General features: G+C 41.1%; 1 protein-coding gene across 7 annotated transcripts in view; it reads right to left on the bottom strand.

Annotated features, from left to right (window-relative positions):
• Positions 1 to 25,019, bottom strand: part of cep131 (centrosomal protein 131) — a 128,169-nt gene that overhangs the window by 66,989 nt on the left and 36,161 nt on the right. For 5 of the 7 annotated variants that reach the window (XR_009447070.1, XM_059653653.1, XM_059653657.1 and 2 more), the window contains 5 exons: positions 20,759 to 20,845; positions 19,269 to 19,386; positions 17,765 to 17,881; positions 14,058 to 14,226; positions 13,033 to 13,109 (listed from right to left, as the gene is read on the bottom strand). Coding sequence is in view for 6 of the 7 variants with exons in the window: in XM_059653653.1 (XP_059509636.1) it covers positions 13,033 to 13,109; positions 14,058 to 14,226; positions 17,765 to 17,881; positions 19,269 to 19,386; positions 20,759 to 20,845 (568 nt within the window). In the remaining variant the exon portion in view is untranslated. The remainder of the gene's footprint in view (positions 1 to 13,032; positions 13,110 to 14,057; positions 14,227 to 17,764; positions 17,882 to 19,268; positions 19,387 to 20,758; positions 20,846 to 25,019) is intronic. The other 2 variants (XM_059653655.1, XM_059653656.1) reach the window with 2 other exon arrangements.

Raw genomic sequence — 25,019 nt, 5'->3', positions numbered from 1 at the left:
TCTGTAATATAGGTGCAAAGTATGAAATATGAGGAATCTTATAAATCAGTGCAATTCTAGTATAATAGAGGGGAAATTCAGAAATTCCAAATATTTTTAGTTATCATAATGTAATTTAGTGATGGGGAGAGCTTCCCCCCGCCTTAATTTGTGGGACACAGATGTCACTTGCTGGACAATATTCCATCACACTCCTGACATGTGCCTTGTAGATGGTGGACAAGCTTTGAGGAGTCAGGAGGTGAGTTAATTGCTGCAGTATTCCTAGCCTCTGATCTGCTCTTGTAGACACCGTGTTTATTTGGTGAGTCCAGTTGAGTTTCTAGACAATGATAACCCCAAGGATGTTGATAGTGGGGTATTCAGTGTTGATAACACCGTTGAATGCCATGGGGTGATGGTTAGATTGAGTCCTATTGATGAAGGCATTTGCGTGGAGCAACTGTTACTTGCCACTTTTCAGCTCAAGCGTGAATATTGTCCAGGTCTTGTTGCATTTGAATATGGACTCCTTCAGTATCTGAGGAGTCACAAATAGTGCTGAACTTTGTACAATCATTGGCGAACATCCCCTCTTCTGACCTTATGATGGAGGGAATGTCTTTAATGAAGCAATTGAAGATTGTTAGGCTAAGGACATCACCCTGAGGAACTCCTGCAGAGATGTCCTGGAGCTAAGATGACTGACCTCCAACAACCACAACCATCTTCCTATTTCTCAGGTATGACTCCAACCACCTGAGAGTTTGCCCCCAATGCCGATTGATTCCAGTTTTGCCAGGGGTCCTTGATGCCACACTTGATGACTACAGCCTTAATATCAAGGGCTGTCATTCTGAGCTCTCCTCTGGAATTCAGCTCCTTTGCCCATGCTTGAACCAAGTATGTAATGAGGTCAGAACCCAAACTGGGCATCACTGAGCAGGTCATTGCTGAGCAGGTGCTGCTTAATACCACTGTTGATGACACTTTCCATCACTTTACTGTCGATCAAGTGTAGACTGATGGGGCGGTAATTGGCTGGGTTGAATTTGTCCTGCTTTTTATGTACAGGACATACTTGGGCAAGTTGCCACATTGTTGGACAGATGCCAGTGTTGTAACTGTACTGGAACAGCTTAGCTAGGGGAGCGGCAAGTTCTGTAGCACAAATCTTCAGTACTGTTACTGGAAACTTAGGAGCGACATGGTGGCTCAGTGGTCAGCACTACCACCTCAGCACCAGGAACCAGAGTTCAATTCTACTCTTGGGTGACTGTCTGTGTGGAGTTTGCATGTTCTCCACATGTTTGCGTGGGTTTCCTCCGGTACTCCGGTTTCCTCCCATTGTCCAAAGATGTGCAGGCTCGGTGGATTGGCTAAATTTCCTAGAGTGTTCAGGAACGTGTAGATTATGTGGGTTATAGGGTGAATCGGTCTGGTTGGGGATGCGTGGAGGTTCGATGTGGACTTGTTGGGCTGAAGGGCATGTTTCCACACTGTAGGGATTCTATGATCTAAATGTTGTCAGGACCCCTACCCTGTGCAGTATCTAGCATCTTAACTATTTCCTGATATCATGTGGAGTGAATCAAATTGGCTGAAGACTGGTATCTGTAATGCTAAGGACCACTGGAGGAGGTGGAGATGGATCATCCACTTGGCACTCCTGGCTGAAGATTGTTGTGAAAACTTCAGCCTTATCTTTCGCACTGATGTGCTGGCCTCTTCCATCATTGAAAATGGGGATATTTGTGCAGCCCCCTTCTCAGTGAGTTGCTTAACTGTCCACCACCATTCATGGCTGGGTGTGACCGGACTGCAGAACTTAGATCTGATCTGTTGGTTGTGGGATCACTTAGCTGTGTCTATCGCTTGCTGCTTATGCTATTTAGCATGCAAATATTTCCACTTGGTGGCTTCACCAAGTTGACACCTCATTTTCAGGTATGCATGGTGCTGCTCCTGGCATGTCCTCCTGCACTTTCCCTTGAAGCAGAGTTGATCTCCTGGCTTGATGGTAATGGTTGAGTGAGGGATATGCCAGGTCATGAAGTTACAGATTGTGCTGGAGTACAATTCTGCTGCTGTTGATGGCCGATAGTGCCTTACGGATGCCTAGTCTTGAGTTGCTAGATCTGTGTGATGTCTGTCCCATTTAGGGCGGTGATAGTGTCACATAACACGATAGAGGTTATTCTCCATAAGGACTGTGAGATGATCACTCTTACTGATACTGTCACGGACAGATGCAACTGCAACTGGCAGATTATTAAGATAAGGTAAAATATGATTTTCCCACTTGTTGGTTCCCTCACCACCTGTCGCAGACCCAGTCTAGCAGCTGTGTCCCTTAGGGCCCAACCAGCTCGATCAGTAGTACTGCTGCCGAGCCACTCTCGGTGGTGGACATTGAAATCCCCACCCAGAGTACATTTTGTGCCCTTGCCATCCTTAGTGCTTTCTCTAAGTGTTGTTCAGCATTGAGGAGTACTGATTCATCAGCTGAGGGAGGATGGTATGTGGTAATCAGTAGGAGGTTTCCTTGCACACGTTTAACCTGAAGTCATGAGACTTTATGGGGTCCAGTGTCAAATGTTGAGGACTCCCAGAGCAACTATATACCAGTAGACTATATACCACTGCGCTACCACCTCTGCTGGGTCTGTTCTGCCAGTGAGGCCGGACATATCCAGGGATGGTGATGGTGTTGTCTGTAAGATATGATCCTGTGAGTATGACAATGTTAGGCTGTTGCTTAAAGGTCTGAGACAGGTGTCCCAATTTTGGCACTAGCCCCCAGAAGTTAGTGAAGATAACTTTACGGGTCAACAGGATTGTCTCTGCCATTGTCTTTTCCGATGTCTCAATCAATGCCAGGTGATCCATCCCATTCCATTTCTTTGAGACTTTGTAGCAACTGGTACAACTAAATGGCTTGCTTGGCCATTTCAGAGGGTAGTTGCGAGTCAACCATGTTGCAATTCTAAAGTCACATGTAGGCCAGGCCAGGTGAGGATGGCAGATTTCCCTTCCCTGAAGGACATTAGTGAATCAGATGAGTTTTTCTGACAATCAATCATGATTCAAGGAGATCAGTAGATTCTTAATTCCGGATCATTTTAAATTAAATTCAAATTCAATTCCATCATTTGCCATGACAGAATTCAAACCCTGGTCCCCAGAAAATTAGCTGAGTTTCTGGAATTAATAGTCTAGCAATAATATCATTCGGCCATCTAGACATCACATCTGCCAAGAGTCTGATACATTCTTTACAGTAGAGGGATTACAAGGACCTCTGCTGGAATATGCGTGTATATAATCTCCCACACATAAAAACAGAATAGGGATCAGGCTTCAATGTTCCATGTTCAGGCATGCATACGAACCTCGATGACATATGTTGCTGATGTCCATCAAATTAAGTACCATCATGAGTCAGCATTTTCAAGAATAAAAATAACCATTGAAAGGAGAGATGGAAGCAATACAAGTAATTTAGTGAGAGATAGTAGGAACTGCCGATGCTGGAGTCTGAGATTACAAGTTTTGGAGCTGGAGGGATACAGCAAGCCAGGCAACATCAGAAGAGTAGGAAAGCTTACATTTCGGCTCTGGACCCTTCTTCAGAAATGAGGGAGGGGAAGGGGGCTCTGAAATAAATGGGGGAGGGGAAGGTGACAGAAGGTGGATAGTAGAGCAGATAGTGCACAAAAAAACGGACAAGTAAAGGTGAGTGTAGATAGGAAGTTGAAATGGGGTTGGTCAGTGAGGAGGGAGGGGTGGATAGGTGAGTGGGAAGACGGACAGGTCAAGGAGGCGGGGATGAGGGGGGGAGCTGGTCTCGGGATGAGGTCAGGGTTGGGTTGATTTTGAAGCTCGTAAAGTCCACATTGGAGACCATTGGGTGGTAGGGTTCCAAGGTGGAATATGAGGTGCTGTTCCTCCAGTTTTCGGGTGGCATTGTCATGACATTGGATGGACATGTCACCCAGGAAGCGGGAGGGGGAGTTGAAGTGTTTCGCGACTGGGAGGTGTTGTCATTTGTCATGAACAGAGCTTAGGAACGCCGCAAAGCAGTCTCTGAGCCTCTGCTTGGTCTCCCCGATGTAAAGGAGGCCACATCGGGGACAGCGGATACAACAGACCACGTTTGCAGATGTGCAGGTGAACATGTTTAATGTGGAAGGTTTTCTTGGGGCCTGGGATGGTGGTGAGGGGGGAGATGTAGGGGCAGGTGTAGCATTTCCTGTGATTAGGTGCCAGGGGTGGTGGGGCTAGTGGAGAGCGTGGAGTGGACGAGGGCGTCATGGAGAGAGCGGTCCCTCCAGAAGGCAGATAAGGGTGAGGAGGGGAATATATCCATGGTATTGGGGTCAGATTGCAGGTGGTGCAAGTGGCAGAGAATGATGCTTTGAATCCAGAGGTTAATGGGTTGATACGTGAGGACAAGGGGAGCTCTGTCTTTGTTTTTATTGCAGGGAGGGGAGGGTGTGAGGGCTGAGGTGCGGGAAATGCAAGAGATGCAGTCGAGGGCGTTTCGACCACTGTGGCGGGGAAATTGCGGTCCTTGAAAAATGGGGTCATCTGGGACGTCCAGGAGTGGAACATCTCACCTTGGGAACAGATGCGGTGGAGGCAGAGGCATTTTGAGTAGAGGACTGCATTCTTGCAGGAAGGTGGGTGACATGTGTAGTCTCGGTAGCTGTGGGAGTCAGTCGGCTTGAAATAGTTATCAGTTTCAAGGTGGTTACCAGAGATGGAGACAGAGGTCCAGGGAGGGTAAGGGAGAAGTATCAGAGATGGTCCAGGTGAACTTAAGCTTGGGGTGCAAGGTGTTAGTAAAGTTGATGAACTGTTCAAGCTCCTCGTGGGAGCATGAGGCAGTGCCGATACAGTCATCGATAAAGCAGACGAAGAGTTGGGGGATACTGCCAGCTTGGCTGCAGAAGAGGGACTGTTCCACTTATCCCACAAAGAAGTAGGCATGGCTTGGGTCCATGCGGGTACCCATGGCCACCCGTTTCGTCTGTAGGAACTGGGAGGAGTTGAAGGAAAATTGTTAAGGTTAAGGACGAGTTTAGTTAGGCGAATAAGGGTATCGGTGGAGGGGGACTGGTTGGGCCTGCAGGAAAGGAAGAAGCAGTGGGCTTTTAGGCAATCTGCACGGGGAATGCAAGTATACCGGGATTGGACGCCCATGGTGAAGATGAGGTGTTGAGGGCCAGGGAATCGGAAGTTTTGGAGGAGGTGGAGTGCATGGGTAGTGTCCTGGACATCGGTGGGGAGTTCCTTGACCACAGGGGAGAAAATGGAGATGGGATAAGTGGAGATAAGTTCAGTGGGGCAGGAGTAGGCAGAGACAATGGGTCTACCAAGGCAGTGGATTTATGGATTTTGGGAAGAAGATAAAAACGGGCGGTGCGAGGTTGGGGAACGATGAGGTTGAAGGCTGTGGGTGGTAGGTCACCCGAGGTGATAAGGTTGTGAATGGTTTGAGAGATGATGGTTTGGCAGTCAGGGGTGGGGTCACGATCAAGCAGGTGGCTGGAGGAGGTGTAAGAGAGTTGGTGCCTCGCCTCGGAAATGTAAAGGTCAGTGCGCCATACCACAACTGCGCTTCCCTTGTCCTTGGCTTTGATAGTGAGGTTAGGGTTGAAGCAGAGGGTGTCTTTCCCGCACCTCAGCCCTCACACGCCTCCTCCCCGCAATCAAAACAAAGACAGAATTCCCCTTGTCCTCACGTATCACCCTATTAACCTCCAAAGTCAATGCATCATTCTCCACCACCTGCAATCTGACCCCACTACCAAGGATATACTTCCCTCACCACCCTTATCTGCCTTCCGGAGGGACTGCTCTCTCTGCAAATCCCTCATCCACTCCACACTCCCCACTAGCTCCGCCATCCCCAGCACCTTTCCCTGCAACCGTAGGAGGTGCTACACCTGCCCTTACACCTCCCCCCCTCACCTCCATCCCAGGTCCCAAGAAAACCTTCCACATTAAACAGATGCTCACCTGCACATCTGCAAATGTGGTCTATTGTATCTGCTGCTCTTGATGTGGCCTCCTCTACATCAGGGAGACCAAGCGGAGGCTCAGAGACCACTTTGTGGAGTTCCTACGCTCAGTTCACCACAAACGACACACCTCCCAGCCTCCCACTCCCTGGGCAACTTGTCCAATCTGGGCCTCCTCCAGTGTCACAACGAAGCCACTTGGAAGAGGAACAGCACCTCATATTCTGCCTTGGAACCCTACAATCCACTGGTCTCAGTGTGGACTTTACAAGCTTCAAAATCTCTCCATCCCCAACCTCATCCTAAAACCAACCCCAACCCCCCATCCCCATGTCCTTGACCTGACCATCTTCCCTCCCACATATCCGCCCTTCCTCCTCACTGACCAACCCCCAACTTCCTACCTACACTCACCTTCTTCCCCGCCTCCTTAACTTGTCACTTAGAGTCAGAGAGTCATACAGCACAGAAACAGACCCTTTGGTCCAACCAGTCCATGCTGACCATAATCCCAAACTAAACTAGCCCCACCTGCCTGAGCTTCGCCGATATCCCTCCAAACATGAACTTATCCGAATGTCTTTTAAACATTGTAATTGCACCTGCATCTAAAAAATTTGCCCCTTATGTCTTTTTTAAATCATTCCCCTCTCACCTTAAACAAATGTCCCCTAGTCTTGAAATCCCCCACTCGACAGAAAAGACATCTGTCATTCACCTAATCTATGACCCTCATGATTTTATAAAACTCCATTAAGGTCACCCATCAGCTTCCTACGGTCCAGTGAAAAAAGTCCCAGCCTACCCAGCCTCTCCTTATAACTCAAATTCTTCATTCCCAGCAACATCCTGGTAAATCTCTTCTGAACCCTCTCCAGTTTCATAATATCCTTCCTATGACAGTGCAACCAGAACTGGACACAGTATTCCAGAAGAGGCCTCACCCACATCCTGTACTTGATGCTCATCTGATAGACTCCATTCCTAGTTCACTGTCGTGTCAGCTTAAATGTTTGTACGAGTCACTGGCCGTCCTCCCCCTACTGATCTGCTCTACTATCCACCTTCTGTCACCATAATCCCCCCTTCTATTTATTTCAGAGCCCCCGTCCTCCTGCCCATTTCTGAAGAAGGGTCCAGATGGAAACATCAGCTTTCCTGCTCTTCTGATGCTGCCTGGCTTGCTGTGTTCCTCCATACCTTGTTATCTCAAGTAATTTAGTGTATCTCTAAAGGCTTCGATATCAAACATTTTTGGTTAAATGTTTCCTGCTTCTGTAAAAAAAAGTCTAACAACAGTTTAGCCACACAACGAAAGATTATTTTGGTCTATTCAGGTACATTACGCAGTACAAGTGCATGTGGTGTCACCATAACATGTGGAAATGTCTATATTCTGTACAGATATGGGCAGATAATTTCAAGCCTTCAATTACTTGAAACATGTTAATAGCCATGCCAACCACTTCTCTTGCTGTGTCACATATACTTATCATCCTCCTGTCTATTTGTCACAGAAGATCTGAAACAGCTATCCAGATGAAATTGCTGATTGCAAATTTTTTTTTATTGTTTTAAATAGTTTTTCATAAGTTGCCAAGAATGAAGTCACTGAGAAACAAAAATCAAATAATCTGAGTCTGACAAAGTGGGCAAGTAAATTATTTTCCACAATAAACTAAGCCAGTATTTTAGTTGGCTGAATTTATGCTTGTAGAAAACTTTTATATCTGCTGTTTGAAATATTAATAGGCTAAATTACACATTTTCTTAAATAACAAATCAAAATTCACAATGCCTTTAAGGTTCACTATTAATCACAGCAGAATTTCGGACAAAGATAACTGCAGTGTTTAATAAAATCATTTCTCAATTGCACATTTTAGTTCCTTTATAACAGCAGGAAAATGAACACTTCACAGCCAATGTCATCCCCATGTCCCCAAAACTTATGATAGGTACCAACACACTCCATGTCAATCCCCGGGCCTCAACTAAATGATCCAAGGGATGGTAGTCATTAATTTGTGTGTTATTATGGATCATCACTAATGTTCTCCAACCAACTCAACTATGAACTTACCCTCATTATTTTTAAATAAAAAACAAAAGAACTGTGGATATTGTAAATCAGGAACAAAAACAGAAGTTGCTGGAAAAGCTCAGCAGGTCTGGCAGCATTTGTAAAGAAAAAAAAATCAGAGTTAACGTTTCTCAGAACAGTTGAGGAAGGGTCACCGGACCAGTAACGTTAACTCTGACGTTTTTCTTCACAGATGCTGCCAAACCTACTGAGCCTTTCCAGCAACTTCTGTTTTTATTCCTCGTCATTTGTATCTTTGTTGCCAGCAGAATCACTATTGTCTTCCATCTCAGTTGCTTACTCCATTAAGGCTCCTGTCTTCATTGTCTCAAGTCCCTAATGGATATGGAATTTGATGCACCAGATCACCTGATCAGGTACTGTGATGGGGTGGGGGGGGTGCGCACATGATTTAACACTGACAGCCAGCCAGGAGGCAGACAGGGAGTTTAGTACTGAAAAGTCTGAAATCTGGCCACGGTTCACAACCAACTCACCCACTTCCAGTTTAAATAGGATAGACTGAAGGCAAACGTGGTTGGGAAATAGTCTGTTGTTGAGAAGTTGGTCGATAATTTATGTATGATGATAATAATGCTTTATGCTTCAGATTTTAACACACTTATCCCTTTCAATTTTGACAGCTAGATTTCCAAAGGTTCTAAAACAACTGGAGACAGGAGATTACAAGACAATCTAGTGGGCAAAGTGCTTATTCAAATGGAACAAAAAAGCTTTCCCCATCTCACTGCCAGTTTCCTGGGCTATTGTGATGCAATCATTCCTCACCGCTTCGGAAATTCATTTGTCTCTGCAGATTCTCACTGTCCTTTTGCCCATCAAGCCAAGCCTGTCCACAGGCTAGTCCCACTTTAATGATGAACCCAGTTTCTTCCCCATCTCTCAAAATGCTTTGTCCAATTTTATCCCACCCATGAAACCTATCTCATCTCCCAAAGAGCTGCTGACCAGCCAATTTTCCTTCCATACCCTGTAACTTCAACTTACAATGTTATTCTCATACTTAAATCTTTTCACTATCTGATTTGTTCTAATATCTTGCACTCCTAAAGCCCAACTCCTCCCTCTATTCCTCTACCAATGGCCTAGTGCATCCCTATCAGTTCAGCCACCACCGCTGTTTTTAGGAGCAAAATCCATATCATGTGGAAATCCCTTCCAGAAGCCCACTGCATTTTAATGCATCTCTCACTGATTAAGTTTTTCTTATCCCAACTCAACATCTCCTCCTTTGAATCTGTGTTCATTGTTTGATTAGATCCTCATGCGGGGCATTTAGATGCTTTTCAATATTAGAAGATACCACATAAAAGGAAGTTCATGTTCAAATGTTTAAACATCCATCCTTTGCAGTGCAAAACATTTCAATAAATTAGGAGATATTAACTTTTAGGCTCCTGCAGGCTCAAGAAGTGAGGAGCGGCATGGTGGCTCAGCAGTTAACACTGCTACCTTCCAGCGCCAGGGTCACAGGTTTGATTTCAGCCTGGGGTTAGATGTGCAGGTTAGGTGGATTAGCCAAGGGAAATGCAAGGATACAGGGATAGGGTAGGGGAGTGGGTTTGAGTAGGATGCTCTTTGGAGGTTCAGTGTGAACTCAATGGGCCGAATGGCCTGCTTCCATCCTGTAGGGATTCTATAATTCTAAGTCTTGGTTGAAAACATATTTAAAACTGTAATTACCACCTAGATAATGCAAAACCTTAAGTTACAGATGTTTATTATGTGTGTTTTTATGTAAGAAATTGAAGAGTTGCTGAAATATTAAGAAGCATCATTTGGACAGGAAGCAGTGCACTTTTTTCTTGGCATCATGACTAGTTTTACTTAATATTACAACTGCAAACTAGTTTTAAAATCTGCCTATTTCTTTGCCAGTGTTCCTCCACAATCTCCTTAAGTATTAACTCCATACAGGCATAAGGACAGCCCATACCCTTCATGATCTCAACTAGCTGGTCCACTTTTAGCCAGTACAATTGAGTATCAGTTGGCAATCTGATCAAAGAGAAGTGGAAGACAAGAAAGAGGCAAAAAATTACAGACTGTGTTCTATTCTGTCTACATCTGATATAGCCACACATACAGATCAGGAGCATTATTTTTAGTTTAGAAAAATAGGGAGATGATCTCAACGAAACATAGTACATTCTTACAAGGGCTTGGAAGGTTAGGTTCAAGAGGATGCTTCTCCTGGCTAAAAGAATCTAGGACCAGGTAGATAGGCCATTTAGAATTGAGACGTGGAGCAATGCATTTGGAAACTTGTCCGAGAAGGTCATGGAGGCTCAATCACTGAGTATTTTATAACCAAGATCAACAGATATCTATATATTAAAAAATATGGGAAAAAAATTGCAGAAAAATAATTGAAGTAGTGGATCAGCCAAAATCTCAATAAATGGCAGAGCAAGCTTGATGTGCTGAATGGTCTACTCCTGCTGCTATTTTTTACATTCTTACCAAAAGGGTCTGAAGGCAACAGTAGTGTCTCTGCTATCAACCCAATAACCAAGCACGGCTAACAAATGAAACTTAGAAGCTGCATGCTCTGTATATTTAGGTACTCAAAAGTCAAATCGGGAAAGTGACAGTTGCCTTAAAAAATACAAACCAGAAACAATAAATACATATGAACTGCATGTAAAGCAAAACTGATCAGCAGTGAAATAAAAACCTAACATAACATGTAAATTAGGCAAAATGGGAGGATATTTAATTGGGGAAGAGGAAACTATGATGCGATTAGACATGAGCTAGGAAGCATGGACTGGGAGCAATTGTTCCATGGTAAAGGCACTATAGACATGTGGAGACTGTTTAAGGAACAGTTGTTGCGAGTGATGAATAAATATGTCCCTCTGAGACAGGCAGGAAGGAGTAAGATAAAGGAACCTTGGATGACGAGAGCGGTGGAGCTTCTCGTCAAAAGGAAGAAGGTAGCTTACATAAGGTGGAGGAAGCTAGGGTCAAGCTCAGCTCTAGAGGATTACAGGCAGGTGAGGAAGGAGCTCAAAAATGGTCTGAGGAGAGCCAGGAGGGGGCACGAGAAAGGCTTGGCAGAATGGATTAGGGAGAACACAAAGGCATTTTACACTTATGTGAGGAATAAGAGAATGGTCAAAGAAGGAGTAGGGCCGATCAGGGATAGCATAGGGAACTTGTGTGTGGAGTCTGAGGAGGTAGGGAAAGCCCAAAATGAGTTTTTTGCTTCTGTCTTTACAAAAGAAACAAACTTTGTAGTGAATGAAACCTTTGAAGAGCAGGTGTGCATGCTGGAATGGATAGAGGTAGAGGAAGCTGATGTGCTGAAAATTTTGTCAAACATTAAGATTAACAAGTCGCCAGGCCCGGACCAGATTTGTCCTCGGCTGCTTTGGGAAACGAGAAATGCAACTGCTTCGCCACTTGCGAAGATCTTTGCATCCTCGCTCTCCACTGAAGTCGTACCGGAGGACCGGAGAGAGGCAAATGTCATTCTTCTCTTCAAGAAAGGAAATAGGGAAATCCCCGGCAAATACAGACCAGTAAGTCTCACGTCTGTCGTCTGCAAGGTGTTAGAAAGGATTCTGAGGAATGGGATTTATAACCATCTGGAAGAGCATGGCTTGATTAAATGCAGTCAACACGGCTTTGAGGGGGGCAGGTCATGCCTCACAAACCTTATCGAGTTCTTCGAGGATGTGACTAGAAAAGTTGATGAGGGTCGAGCTGTGGACGTGGTGTATATGGGCTTCAGCAAGGCATTTGATAAGGTTCCCCATGGTAGGCTCATTCAGAAGGTCAGGAGGAATGGGATACAGGGGAACTTAGCTGTCTGGATACAGAATTGGCTGGCCAACAGAAGACTGCGAGTGGTAGTAGAAGGAAAATATTCTGCCTGGAAGTCAGTGGTGAGTGGTGTTCCACAGGGCTCTGTCCTTGGGCCTCTACTGTTTGTAATTTTTATTAATGACTTGGACGAGGGGATTGAAGGATGGGTCAGCAAGTTTGCAGACGACACCAAGGTAGGAGGTGTCGTTGACAGTGTAGAGGGCTGTTGTAGGCTGCAGCGGGACATTGACAGGATGCAGAGATGGGCTGAGAGGTGGCAGATGGAGTTCAACCTGGGTAAATGCGAGGTGATGCATTTTGGAAGGTCGAATTTGAAAGCTGAGTACAGGATTAAGGATAGGATTCTTGGCAGTGTGGAGGAACAGAGGGATCTTGGTGTGCAGATACATAGATCCCTTAAAATGGCCACCCAAGTGGACAGGGTTGTTAAGAAAGCATATGGTGTTTTGGCTTTCATTAGCAGGGGGATTGAGTTTAAGAGTCGTGAGATCTTGTTGCAGCTCTATAAAACTTTGGTTAGACCGCACTTGGAATACTGCGTCCAGTTCTGGTCGCCCTATTATAGCAAAGGTGTGGAAGCTTTGGAGAGGGTTCAGAGGAGGTTTACCAGGATGCTGCCTGGACTGGAGGGCTTATCTTATGAAGAGAGGTTGACTGAGCTCGGACTCTTTTCATTGGAGAAAAGGAGGAGGAGAGGGGACCTAACTGAGGGATACAAGATAATGAGAGGCATAGGTAGAGTTGATAGCCAGAGACTATTTCCCAGGGCAGAAATGGCTAGCATGAGGGGTCATAGTTTTAAGCTGGTTGGAGGAAAGTATAGAGGGGATGTCAGAGGCGGGTTCTTTACACAGAGAGTTGTAAGAGCATGGAATGCATTGCCAGCAGCAGTTGTGGAAGCAAGGTCATTGGGGTCATTTAAGAGACTGCTGGACATGCATATGGTCACAGAAATTTGAGGGCGCATACATGAGGATCAATGGTCGGCACAACATTGTGGGCTGAAGGGCCTGTTCTGTGCTGTACTGTTCTGTGTTCTATGTTCTATAAATTGTTTTGATATTTTGTAATAAACTTGTGAACGCATACCTGCAGTTCTTCTGTCTTTACACAAGGAGCAAGGGGACTCACAGTTCTCTGGTTAGAAAGCACTTCTGGATCTGTAACTGCATGAAGAACAAGTTATTTTTAATGTTAGAAAACAATGAGGATAACTTCTAACTTTTAAAAATATGCTACGGGCAGATATCGGCTCTGAGAGTCTGTTAGAAACTACACAATGCCAATGCACACCATGCTGAATTCCCTAAACTCGGGGAGAATGGTCTCATAGTTACGTTGTCAGGAGGAAGATGTGGACAGAAGGACGGGAAACAAAACAAAACTAAAAGAGCAAATCAAATAAACTGGGCTTGCATATGCATTTGCAGGGGATTAATGGAGAGCATGACAGGCCAGATTACATAATCACTCCTTCCATTCATAAATTATACAAAAGAAAGAACGATTTTATTCTTGCAGCACCTTTCATGGTATCAGGATGTCCCAAAACACTTCATAGTAAATTAAGTACATTGCATGGCACACAATTCAGCAGCAAGAACAAAACTGGCACTTAGGTCAATACAATTTAATTCACTCATAATTCATAGTTTGAACAGTATTAGACTTCTAAACAATAAAACTTTACCCCAATGTTCAACTTTTACAGTCTGTTTTGAGACGCAACACAAAATTGAGAAGATTCCCCGGAAGATACATTTTCAAGAGGGTTTTAATTAACATTTGTTGACTATAACTTTTGCAAAAGCCATGAAAGTTCGAGAAAAATGACATAAATATTACTAATCGATTTTCTTGAATTTCTACCATTTCCTCTGAAATTGAGGAACAAGTAAGAAAATCCCTGCAGAAATGTACTCTATGATTCATTCTGTTTGTCTACTGAAAAACTTTGCAAAGGTTTGATGATACTAAAGTTTTAGGGGCAATGTGTTAAAGTATGGGTGAAGGAGAGAAAGTCTAAAAATACAATAAAAAGAATGAATTCAATGTATTTCTGCTTCTTAACGCATATTGTCAATCTCTTATCTACAGTAATACAAACATTTCACCTGAATTTTTGGATTTAATTCGACTATGAACTGGACTTGTATTATTGACAGACATAGGCTTGATAGTTTTTTTCTTTGCAATCCTCCCCCTCTCTTGAAGCATGGCAATTTCTTCCTCACTAGTTCTTTTATCTTCAGCTGCTTTTTCTGCACGTTTCTGCTGCAATTCCTTTAAAAAAACATAGGTATTAGGAATTAAAATTTAATGTTATTATAACAGTCTTAATGAATTGATCCTGTAGAATACTGTCTTCAGTTTAAATTAAAATATTATATTCAACACTGGAAATGGACCTGTTCCACAGGAAAGTATTCAGTCAACATGGCTACTTATCGTGGAAATTTTAGATGAAGTTTGTTTCCAATTTTCTGAGGCACAACTTTGTTGTAAGAATTACCTTATTCTACAATGATAATAGATATTTTTCAAGTAATACCTCACTGCAGCTCTTCATAACTATACCATCAAGGCATCAAAGACTGGTAATGGGTGACCACATATCAAGAATTGTGTGTGTTCTCTCTCAATAATAAAAAAAGTGTGTGAACACGGTCCCTTTTGTATCCTCACGATGTCCCGAAGCTAATGAAATACAGTTTAAAATAAAGCCACATGTTACGTAGGTCTCACAGATTGCAAATAAACTAAACTGGTTGTCATTTGAGATCCAAGCTGGTCAGTGAGACAGAACCCCCTTCTCCTGGCTAGAGTTTATTAGGTATTCAGAATTGTAGCTCCTTCTGCACGACAGCCTCGCCTCAAACACTATTCTCCCATTACATTTATCCAACCAATTAATTAATCAGTTAAACACCATCACTTGCGAGATGATCAGATTTTGCTCTTCTCCTTAAATAAAAACCTGAGAAATAAAGACAATCTTTGAGCAGAAGAAAAGACAAGTACATTTTTTTCATATTCTATATCTTACTCTGAAGTACAGATATGAATAGTAACAAAATTAAACAGTTTTACATTTTCCATATAACAGAACTAATCTCTGTTGTTCCCCTATTCTTTGAACATGAAAACACATTTAATCACAAAGTTTTTTCATGGATTTGTTTTAAAGCTTCTTTAAAAAAAAATGTATTTTCCCCTTGTCCCATACCTTCAAAGTCCATTACTACAACTTTGTTAAAGTCTCTTACAACTGGAAGATTCATGACGAGCCACAATGGTGCCCTCCTTAAGATTTTATTTGTATCACATTTGCCAATGATTACGTTTTTTAAAATCAACTCACTCCACAACTGTGGAAATGCATCCACTGTTCAACACAGTGTGACTGAAATGAGTTTGTGACCGGCTGAGACTCCTTGTAGCTAGTACAAACCCTTCTCCATTATCAGTAGCTTATTCCAAACCTTACATGACATGGGTAATTTTAAAAAACTTTGTAATTCTGATTAGGACAATTCATTACAAAAATTGTTTTGCTGAGTCGCAATCAAAGTATTTGTCAGAACTGCCATGGATATTCCTGTGGTTCATAATTCTGCTACAGTTCCCAATTCCTGTCAGCTGTCATAGTTGCCAGAGATATCTTATTATTCACTTATTTTAGTTACAATTCCTTCCTGTGGACACTTCTGCAATCTTTTATTGTGTATGTCCTAAATGTCCCATTAGTACCATGATGTCTACTGGGAATAATTGTTTTCCCAAGTATTTTGTTCTAATGCTTCTAATCTCTGTTCCAGGCACTTCTTTTTGAAAATCTAACTCTAGTTAATACTAGGAATCTATCCATGTTCAGTACTTTAGCAACAGTCCAATAATTCAAAGGCAAGCTCCAAGTTACGAATCTCTGAATTCTATTATACATTCTTCTATAGAATTTCCATCCTGATTTTGAATTTTGTCAAAGTTTGACCATACCTGATAAACATTTATTAAGACATCTTTCTTAAAATCTCTGAAATGTTTAGCTTCACAAAACATTGGTGTGAGGACAGAGCCCTGCTGTGCTTTCAATAGTGGCTTGGAATCAAAAATGTCCAACTGAAAGCCAGCAATTCTAACAATGGAATACCTTCATGGGGAAATCTAGAATGAAGGGACACAGTTTCAGAATAAGGGGTCTCGCATTTAAGACAGAGATGAGAAATAATTTGATCTCTCAGAATTTTTAAACTTTGGAATTATTTATCCGAGAAAGAACAGGAAGTTGGGTCACTGAACATAAATTGTTGCATTATGCTAAGATATGAAACGTGAATAGACTCCTAATAATAACTGGAGTGAAATGTTCAGAAAAAAAAAACTTGCTTTGCAAGCGGGAGCAGGCTCAAGGGGCTGAAAAGCCTACTCTCATTCTTTATTCAAGTATTTGTATGGAACAGATGTCAGAGGCTCAAAAAGAATGAATCCTGGGACAACATGCATTCTTAGCCATCTCTGTTCAAATGAGATGCACAGCAGTAACACAAAAAATGGAGGATTCAATGGTGGTGCCAATGTGAGGCTGTTCCAGAGACCTGAAAAGGAAAAACATAGCTAAAAGGAGTAAGGCTAGGCATCCCTCTGGCAATTACAGCCATGTGAATTGGGGAACTTCAGCAGAAGAATCAACCCAAGAATGCTCAGATTAGCAGGTGGGTTAAATAAATTTTTGACCTACGAACGAGTCCAGTTGTTACAGACAGAGTATACAGAAACATGGAGTTAAGGCCACTCCCAAATCTTATTAAATGGCAGAGTAGACTCAGACCTAAAGTCCTGAAAGGGCTACTCTGGATATTATTGCTTGTTGCTCAGTATACTGTCTGTATGGACAAAGCTCTCTCAGCTTCTACTGTGGCTGTATCTCCATCCTTAATATGAGCACTAATGTTGAACACACTGAAAAATTTAGACCATAAAATAGAGGAGCAGAATTAGGCCATTTGTCTGCTCCACCACCTGATCATGGCTGATATGTTTCCCATTCTCCTTCCTTCTCCCTGTAACCCTTGGTTCCCCACATTATCAAAAATGTTGAGTTTATTATTGTTCAGGACATGAACTCAATGCTGGTTAAAAAAACAACAGAGGCAGGTACTAATTTTGCAGCAAACTGTGTCCTCATTATAGCTTTGTCACAGTAACTGTCATGCAACTCAAAATTTGGTCAATAAGCTCCCACAGTGTCAAAAAGGGCATAGTATCCACTCAAATGAACAGTTACAATGACTTGAAAAAAACCTAGCTATATTAGCTACTTTCCCTGTCACCAGCAATACCATATAAAGGAACCAGTCCAGAAGCTGCAGTATAATGCACTTACAGGGTAATAAACCAGTACTGCTCAAAATATGAATAACAAACATCATACCCAGGGTACATATGGAAATTTTAAAAAAACACTGACTTAATTTCCACACTAAAGAAGTACCAGATGGAATTAAGAAAGTTAAACTAAAAATTGTGAAATTATTTTGTTTCCACAGAAAAATCATGCTAGAACGATGAAGCTGACATGCCCTTACATTAATGAGTACATAAAATATTAAATATTAACAATTTATAAGTAGTTATGTCGTGCTGAACTAGGCCACAGAAAGAGTTCCATATTGACATTATCAGACTGCTGTACACACCACCAGCAACATATTAAAAGTCTACTGGAATTAGGTGCAATAAGGATGTCCACATCAAAGGTTAGTTTGAAAGAAAATAAATCAAACTGAACCTTAATAATGAAATTCACATTGCAGCACAGTACCTCGATGGCAGCCTTCCTTGCTTGTCGCGCTTTCTCTTCTCGAATCTTCTTCCGTTCCTCACTTTTTTTCCTTTGGCGCTCTTGATCACTTTCAACTAACATTTCTTGCTCTCTCTCCTGATACAAAAATGCACCATCAGGTAATTCGCACTTCTCTGTGTTTAAATGGCAAGTTGAAATGGGCCTTAACCCAACTGATGAGTGGATCCAATTCCACCCTACTGTGCATTAGTAGCATATAATTATTTACAACAGTAAATATTGCTAACAGCTTGAATAATATTTCGTTGTTTATAATGCTCTTCCTTAAAGATTAATGATTTTGATGAAACATAACTCATAAAAGCAAACTCCTTGATAAGTATACTAAATATTTTACAACAACTCAGTGCAGCATAGATATTAAATGCAGAAATTGCTGGAGAAACAGAGAACATCTAGCAGCATCTGTACAGATAGAAGCAATTAACTTATGATGTCTTCAGAATTTTTTCAGAGTTCAAAGAAAAGCTACATTGGACTCAAAACATGAACTGCTTCCACAGATGCTGCATGATCTAGTGAATTTCTCCAGCACTTTCATTTCATTTCAGGTGCCTAGCAACCTCAGCATTTTGCTTTGATTGCATCATAGAATTAAACATTTGCACTGAATATACATTAAAAGTACACGGCTTGTTGTTCTGTCATTGTTAAGTGTCCTGCCTTACCTAACAGATCATTCAACAGCAAAACACATTTCTGTAACTGTCAGCTTCATACTCTATACATATATTGAAGCATCTCACTGAAACTGATGAGTCTCCTTCAGGGCTTCGACTTCATCTTTCCTGGGTGAACCTACGTATATGGGGAACTTAGCAAAGGGTTCATCTTTAGTGGATTAGATAATATACACCACAAACTATTTCAGCTTGTGTAAAAGTGTTGAATTAGACGGCACAGCAGATTCTTTTGCGTATGCACATACGTGTGTATGGCAGTAGTTTTTGGAGGGGGGTAGAGGAATTCAAACTAATCTGAAATTACATTAATCTATTATTCATTAAGTAAATATCACCTATTTTATGGTACAAGATACCCAAGATGATTAAAGAAGACAAAGGTTGTGAAATTCATGCACAAATTAAAGTTTTTATTTCAGAAAGTTGCAATCTGGGAGTAACTTGAGTTATGACATAAGCTAAGTGCAGTAGGCTTGAGGTTGAAGATGTCATTTTGGATTGATAGTGCCTAAAGCATTCCACCATTGGGGATTTTTTTCACTTCATGTCTGAGTTTAATGTAGACTAATCCATCACGAAAGAGTTATTGACTAATATAATAATCAATTATGGGTGTATTCTTCTTCAGGTTAGCTACCAGGATATTAGAAAGAAAAGTAAATTAATCTGGATTTTTCTTTGTCTCATAATTTACATATTCGTAGCTAGAAGCCTTGATGAGTTCAATGTGAATATTCAGTGCACAAAATTTTATCTAGTCATATTTCTTTTGAAGTCACCTGTTTTTTAGTAGCAAGCAGTCGCTTTAGGGCAGCTTGACTTGCTTTGCGTCTCTGTGAATGACGTCTGTACCAGCGCTGAATGGTAATCACTGCATGGTTCACATGTTGTATGAACCTATCATTTCAATGCAGGGTCAAAGAGAGAAATTGAAAGAAAAACATTTAAAAAATGGAAACATTATTTAATTGATAATTTGTCACTAAAACAAAGACCTTGCTTCCTACGGACTTAACCAATGGAGAGGTTGCACGCACTTAATTCATGATGCATCAGCTGAAAATGAAGAGCTTGATCTTAAGAAAACAGAAATAACTTGTCTATGTACGCTGTGAATGCATTACAATCAGAACACTGCGTGACATTTAGTAACAAGTCTTTTATTTTTCAGGACATGGTAAAATGAGGTAGGTAATTACAATTATACATTATACAGGTAAACAAATCCAGCTCAAAAACTCAGTTGCTGCGGGTGAAATACTTGTGGATTACATGGCAATTTTTAGACTGGATGATTTTGTCTGAATTCTTACTTCTTCTCCAATGAATGTTCAAAAGTTTCAGAAAATCTTCACTTCCTCAAACATCTTCCTGCACAGTAATTCTGGGATGGGACATAAAATCATGTGCTGTTCAGTGAGAGATGTAAATGACAGCACATGTGAGTGCCATGTCGAGGCCTTTCTGATCCAATAACAGCATAAACAGGCAGTCCAGGAAATAATATAAACATTGGGTAAGATTCACCAGTTTTTGAACAGGTGATATTGAATGGGTCACCTACATGGCATTCTACTACAGACATCACTGGAAAGAAAGACTGGAAAACGTGTATAACATCCAGTCTGACATCAGCTTCTTTATACCAACATTAAACTTTTAGTCCGAGGATTTCCTGTATGGTTTTATTGTAAATAGTCTGATTAAAAATACTACCTGGTCAATATACGTTTAGATAATTAGAAGAAAAATATTACCACACAACCTCTCTCCAGCTGAGTTAACTTCACTAAAAGGATTGAGTGAAGTGATATTTATGATCAGCACACAAGTGCCAATTATTTTCAATGAAGAGCAACTTCAGCCTACACCGGACCTTTGCAAATTGCAGATTGAGTATGGACTCAACTAATTTCTAAGAGCTCTCTTACAGCTGAGGGAGACAACACATAATTGAAAAAAGCAGAAGAAATTTTATTCCATCATTCCCAATGACTCCAAACACAACTGCAGTGAAATTACAGCACTGTATCCAATTTTGCAGGACCAAACACTCAAGTTTAGAATTTGCTTCAGGTTTTTGCAGCAGCAAGCTCATGCACAAAGATTATTAGAAAGAAACTTAGAAGAACAGCGAGGAAGCACTAAAAATACTACTACGTGTATTCTGCAAAATCGCACAGGTCAACTAGTACGTGGACAACAATTTTTTTTCTACATAAGACCATAAAGGAAAGCAACACACTCCTACATAAAAATCTATGCATACCCTAAATCGGGATGAGCGATATCTGGATTATCGTTCTGGAGCAGTTGAGTAAAATCCATTTTATCGTTAAGATTTAAGTATCGGATTCTAGGGGTGGCAGAAAAACATATTTAGAGACAATTTTTGATTCAGAGTGGTTTTGATGTTTAGGTAGGATATGTAATGCTGTTAACATGAGCATTAAGGTCATCATACTTTTAACATCAAATAATTTCCGATGTTTTACTGAAAAACTCAAAATAAATGCTTCAAACCTGTTTTCAAAGCAAATGCAATGACTCAGATACAAAATTTTACAAATATGTGCAAAATGTAAACAATTGATAGTTTGTGTTGGCAGAAACTGTAACTGGGCGCAGCCAAACTGAAAAATCAATATTTAAAACAATCCAAATGCCAGACAATACTACGTGTCCACAGATGCTTAGGAAGAAAAAAAGTTTTTAAGCTGGAAAGTGGGATGGGGACTACCTGGCTGTAAAACTGGCTCTTATGATGTTGAAGTCTCTGTGGAATTGGTGGATGGGTGCAGTTGAAATCTTGGATAGGCACATCCCACTGAAATTCAAATTGATGTTGATAGACAAGTTGAAACTTGCAGGTGTTTGGCAACCACCTTGTTTTGCAAACCCACAGTCTCAAAACTATACTTACTGAACCCTGTAACTGAGCTGCTTTCATCATTTCGACGCTAATACCGTAGGATTCCAATAATACAAATGATATGTGCAGACCAACGCAACTGGACATTTTTTAAACCAACCATGTTCTCATATGAGATGAGGCGGTGCCTTTAAGAGATGTGTTCTGTGCTGTTTCTCCTGCAGAAGGATGTTGTCACAGTAGCACTGAAATGCCTCCTTCAGGCAGGCAGTTGGTAAAACAGCTTTTTTATTCTTCCTGGAGTTTTTTGTTTAAAAAATGTGCTGAAAAGAATTGAGAGTGGGTGGGGTCAGGGCTCTCACAGACCCAGAAAAGCTTTTAGCTTTGCTTTCAGTTATTTAAAAGTTTCTACTGCCTGCTAGAGGCAATGAGGCTACCTCTTAAATATCAAAAGGGCAGACTGATTCTTTCATCTGGACTGAAGAGATACAGCATGTGAGAATCACAACTGTTTTGCTGAAATGTATCTTTTTTGCCAAAGTATGTGTTTGTGGGATATTGTCAGTATTGGAACTGTTGATGATTTGTGTTTAAATAACACACACAATATTGTTAGGTATTTCAACTGGGTAAAGTTATGCCAATTCTCTTTTTGTTGTATTTTAGTTGTGTTCTAAGAATAAAGTGTTTTGATTAAAGCCTCGTGGGAGATTAATTGAATTGCATCTTGAGCACAGTACCTTATACCTGTCTTTAAATAAACATAGAAGTTGGGTCTAAGCTCTCTTCTCATAATACTTTAGCAGGAGGGGGTCGGATCCATAATATGTAATATTGAAAACTTGCCCTCATTACTTTCTCACTAGCACAAAGTTGATTAGATATTAATTGGATGTATCAAATGAAAACTTATTTTATTGTAGTCACTTTGTAACTAATTTCAGCTGCTTCTGGTCAGTTCAACCCCATCAGGTTTCTAACACTTATAAACATAGAAGTTGCCAAAGATATGGTTCAAATGATGCGGTGACCCACTCATTGTCCTGTTACTATCAAGTACTATCCAGCAACAAACAGCAGTACTTTGCTCTTTCCCAGATCAATAGCATGTCAATTTCAACAACCCCAATACCATTTACCATAACCGTCCCAAGTGAGCAGACTTTGTCTCACATCAATCGTTGCATGGGCTAACTAGAAATTGGACAATGAGGGAGCAGTAGCTTTTCAGTGGACAATTTTTACAAGAATGTACCATACCACTTCATTGAGAAAAGTGAACCAGTTTTGACTGTGCAGCAGAGCCAGACATTGTAACCATGGCCAGTAAGAAGGTTGATTGAATAACCAAAGGAACAAGACTGGTTCAGGAGCAGGAGGCTAGATGCACTATAGTCTTGATGGTGGGACATTTTAAGCCAACCCTTCAAATCTGGAAATGCAGCATCTATTGCATATTTCTTTTAAGGAAGGAATAGTAAAACAAACTTCAATGTAAGATGTCAATCTTTATCTTGCAATGATTTTATAAAGGACTTTCAAGGCTTAATTCCAATCTATGGAATAATTTATTTATATGTTAACTTACAAGCTATTTAACTTGCTAACTTGATTCAAAGCTGAAACTTTTAGCTACAGAAGGAATTTTTCTATTCACACCAGGTAAACTGGTGCATCAACCTGTATTGCATCCTACCTAACAATACACAAACCAACTCAAACTAGAAAATAAAAAGCAACCATTACAAAATATAATGATTTATACAATGTCAAGAATATACATTAAACGTTTCCAAATTAAGAGGCTCAAGCTGTACATTTAATCAAGTGATAGAACCAGCCACAGATGTTACGGTATGACTTAACCGTACCAAGCAGGATTACATTTGAAATCGGCAATATGCTTCAAACTTCAAATAAATATTCATTTTAAAAGAACTGTCACCTCAAATGATGAAAACAAATAATTGACTGAAGTGTCAAAATTTAGTTCTCCAAGAGTGAGATACAATTTTTTGGGTAATACATTACTACACCGATTATTGGAATACTGTATCAACCTATCAGAAACACTGAAACACTGTGGCAGTTTGTTTGTTCGATATGTTTGTCAATATCAGTAATTATTACACAAACCTGCATTTTTTGGAGTTAAAAAATTCATTTGGAAATTTTTTTATTTCCCAGGAAGTTGACAAAAGGTGCTTTTCAGCATCAGTTAGGGCTACAAAGAACAAATTTGATTTGATTTGATTTACTAGTGTCACATGTACAGAAGTACAATAAAAAGTGTAGTTTCACGTGCTTTACAGGAAGATCATACAAGTGCATTAGGGTGACAGAACAGAATGCAGGGTACAATGTTACAGCTGTTGAGAAGGTACAGAGATAGATTAACATTTAAGAGGTCCATTCAAAAGTCTGATACAGCGGGGGAAAAAAGCTGTTTTTGAAATCTGTTCGAACACATTACAAATTTTTATATCTTCGGTCCAACAGAAGAGGGTGGAAGAAAGTATAACCGAGGTGGGATGGGATCTTTGATTATGTTGGTTACTTTCCTGATGCAATGGGAAACATGGGCGAAGTCAATGGATGGGAGGCTGGTTTGTGTGATGGACTGGGCTGTGTTCACAACTCTCTGTAGTTTCTTGTAGTCTTGGGAAGAGTAGTTGCCATATCATATTGTGCTGCATCCAGATAAAATGCATTCTATGGTGCATCTATAAACATTTAAATGAATCTTTATGGACATGCCCAATTTCCTTAGCATTGTGAGGAAGTAGAGGTGTTGCTATGCTTTGTTGACCATTGCTTCAATATGGGTGAACCAGGACAGAATGTTGGTGATCGTCACTCCCTGGAACTTGGCACTCTCAACCACCACCACCTCAGCACTATTGATGCAGACTGGAGCATGCCCTCCACCCAGCTTCCCGAAGTCAATAGCAAGCTCTTTCATTTTGCTGATGTTGATGGAGAGATTGTTGTCTTTACTACAAGCCATTAAGCACTTTATTTCCTTCCAGTACTCTGCTTTGTTATTGTGTGAGATCTAACCTACGACAGTTAGATACATGCACAGTACTGCACCACAGCCTTGAATCATCTATTCTGTGGCTGAGTCAATTAGCTGGCATGTTACTAAATATAACATGCAATCAATTAACAACTGACTACAGTGCCTCAAAGTGACTCTAAACAGCATCATATCATCAAGAGAAAAATTGAGATGTACTATCGAGCTATTTGGGATTTGCAGTCGTGATCAGTTTCAAGCTGCTCAGCTTGTACATTCAGCAATAATTTCAGCTCTTCACACTCTAGGCTTGTTCCAACATCCTCCCATCTCCAAAAGATAATGAACATACAGTAAACAAATCCTTTTCTGACAGGGTACTTTCAATTTGCTGCACCTATGGTAACGGTGAGGATCCCAATGCTTGAGTAACCGATTCTGCCAAAGTGCTGTACATGAAGATACCAACCATAATTCTGGGCTGCTATTTTTGCCAAGTTGCTGCAGTTAGTGGTCATGCCAACCCAAAGGAGCGGTTGCGAATTTTCTATGTTATCACCTAGTGATTCTCAGATGTAATTATCAATGTTTAGGGTCTTCACGTTGTTATGGAGAGAAGTTCGAACCCCTCTGATAATT

The sequence above is a fragment of the Stegostoma tigrinum genome, chromosome 22 (assembly GCF_030684315.1).
Source record: "Stegostoma tigrinum isolate sSteTig4 chromosome 22, sSteTig4.hap1, whole genome shotgun sequence".
NCBI lineage: Eukaryota > Metazoa > Chordata > Chondrichthyes > Orectolobiformes > Stegostomatidae > Stegostoma > Stegostoma tigrinum.
The sequence above is the reverse complement of the archived record's forward strand: the minus strand, read 5'-3'. Positions and strand labels throughout refer to the sequence as shown.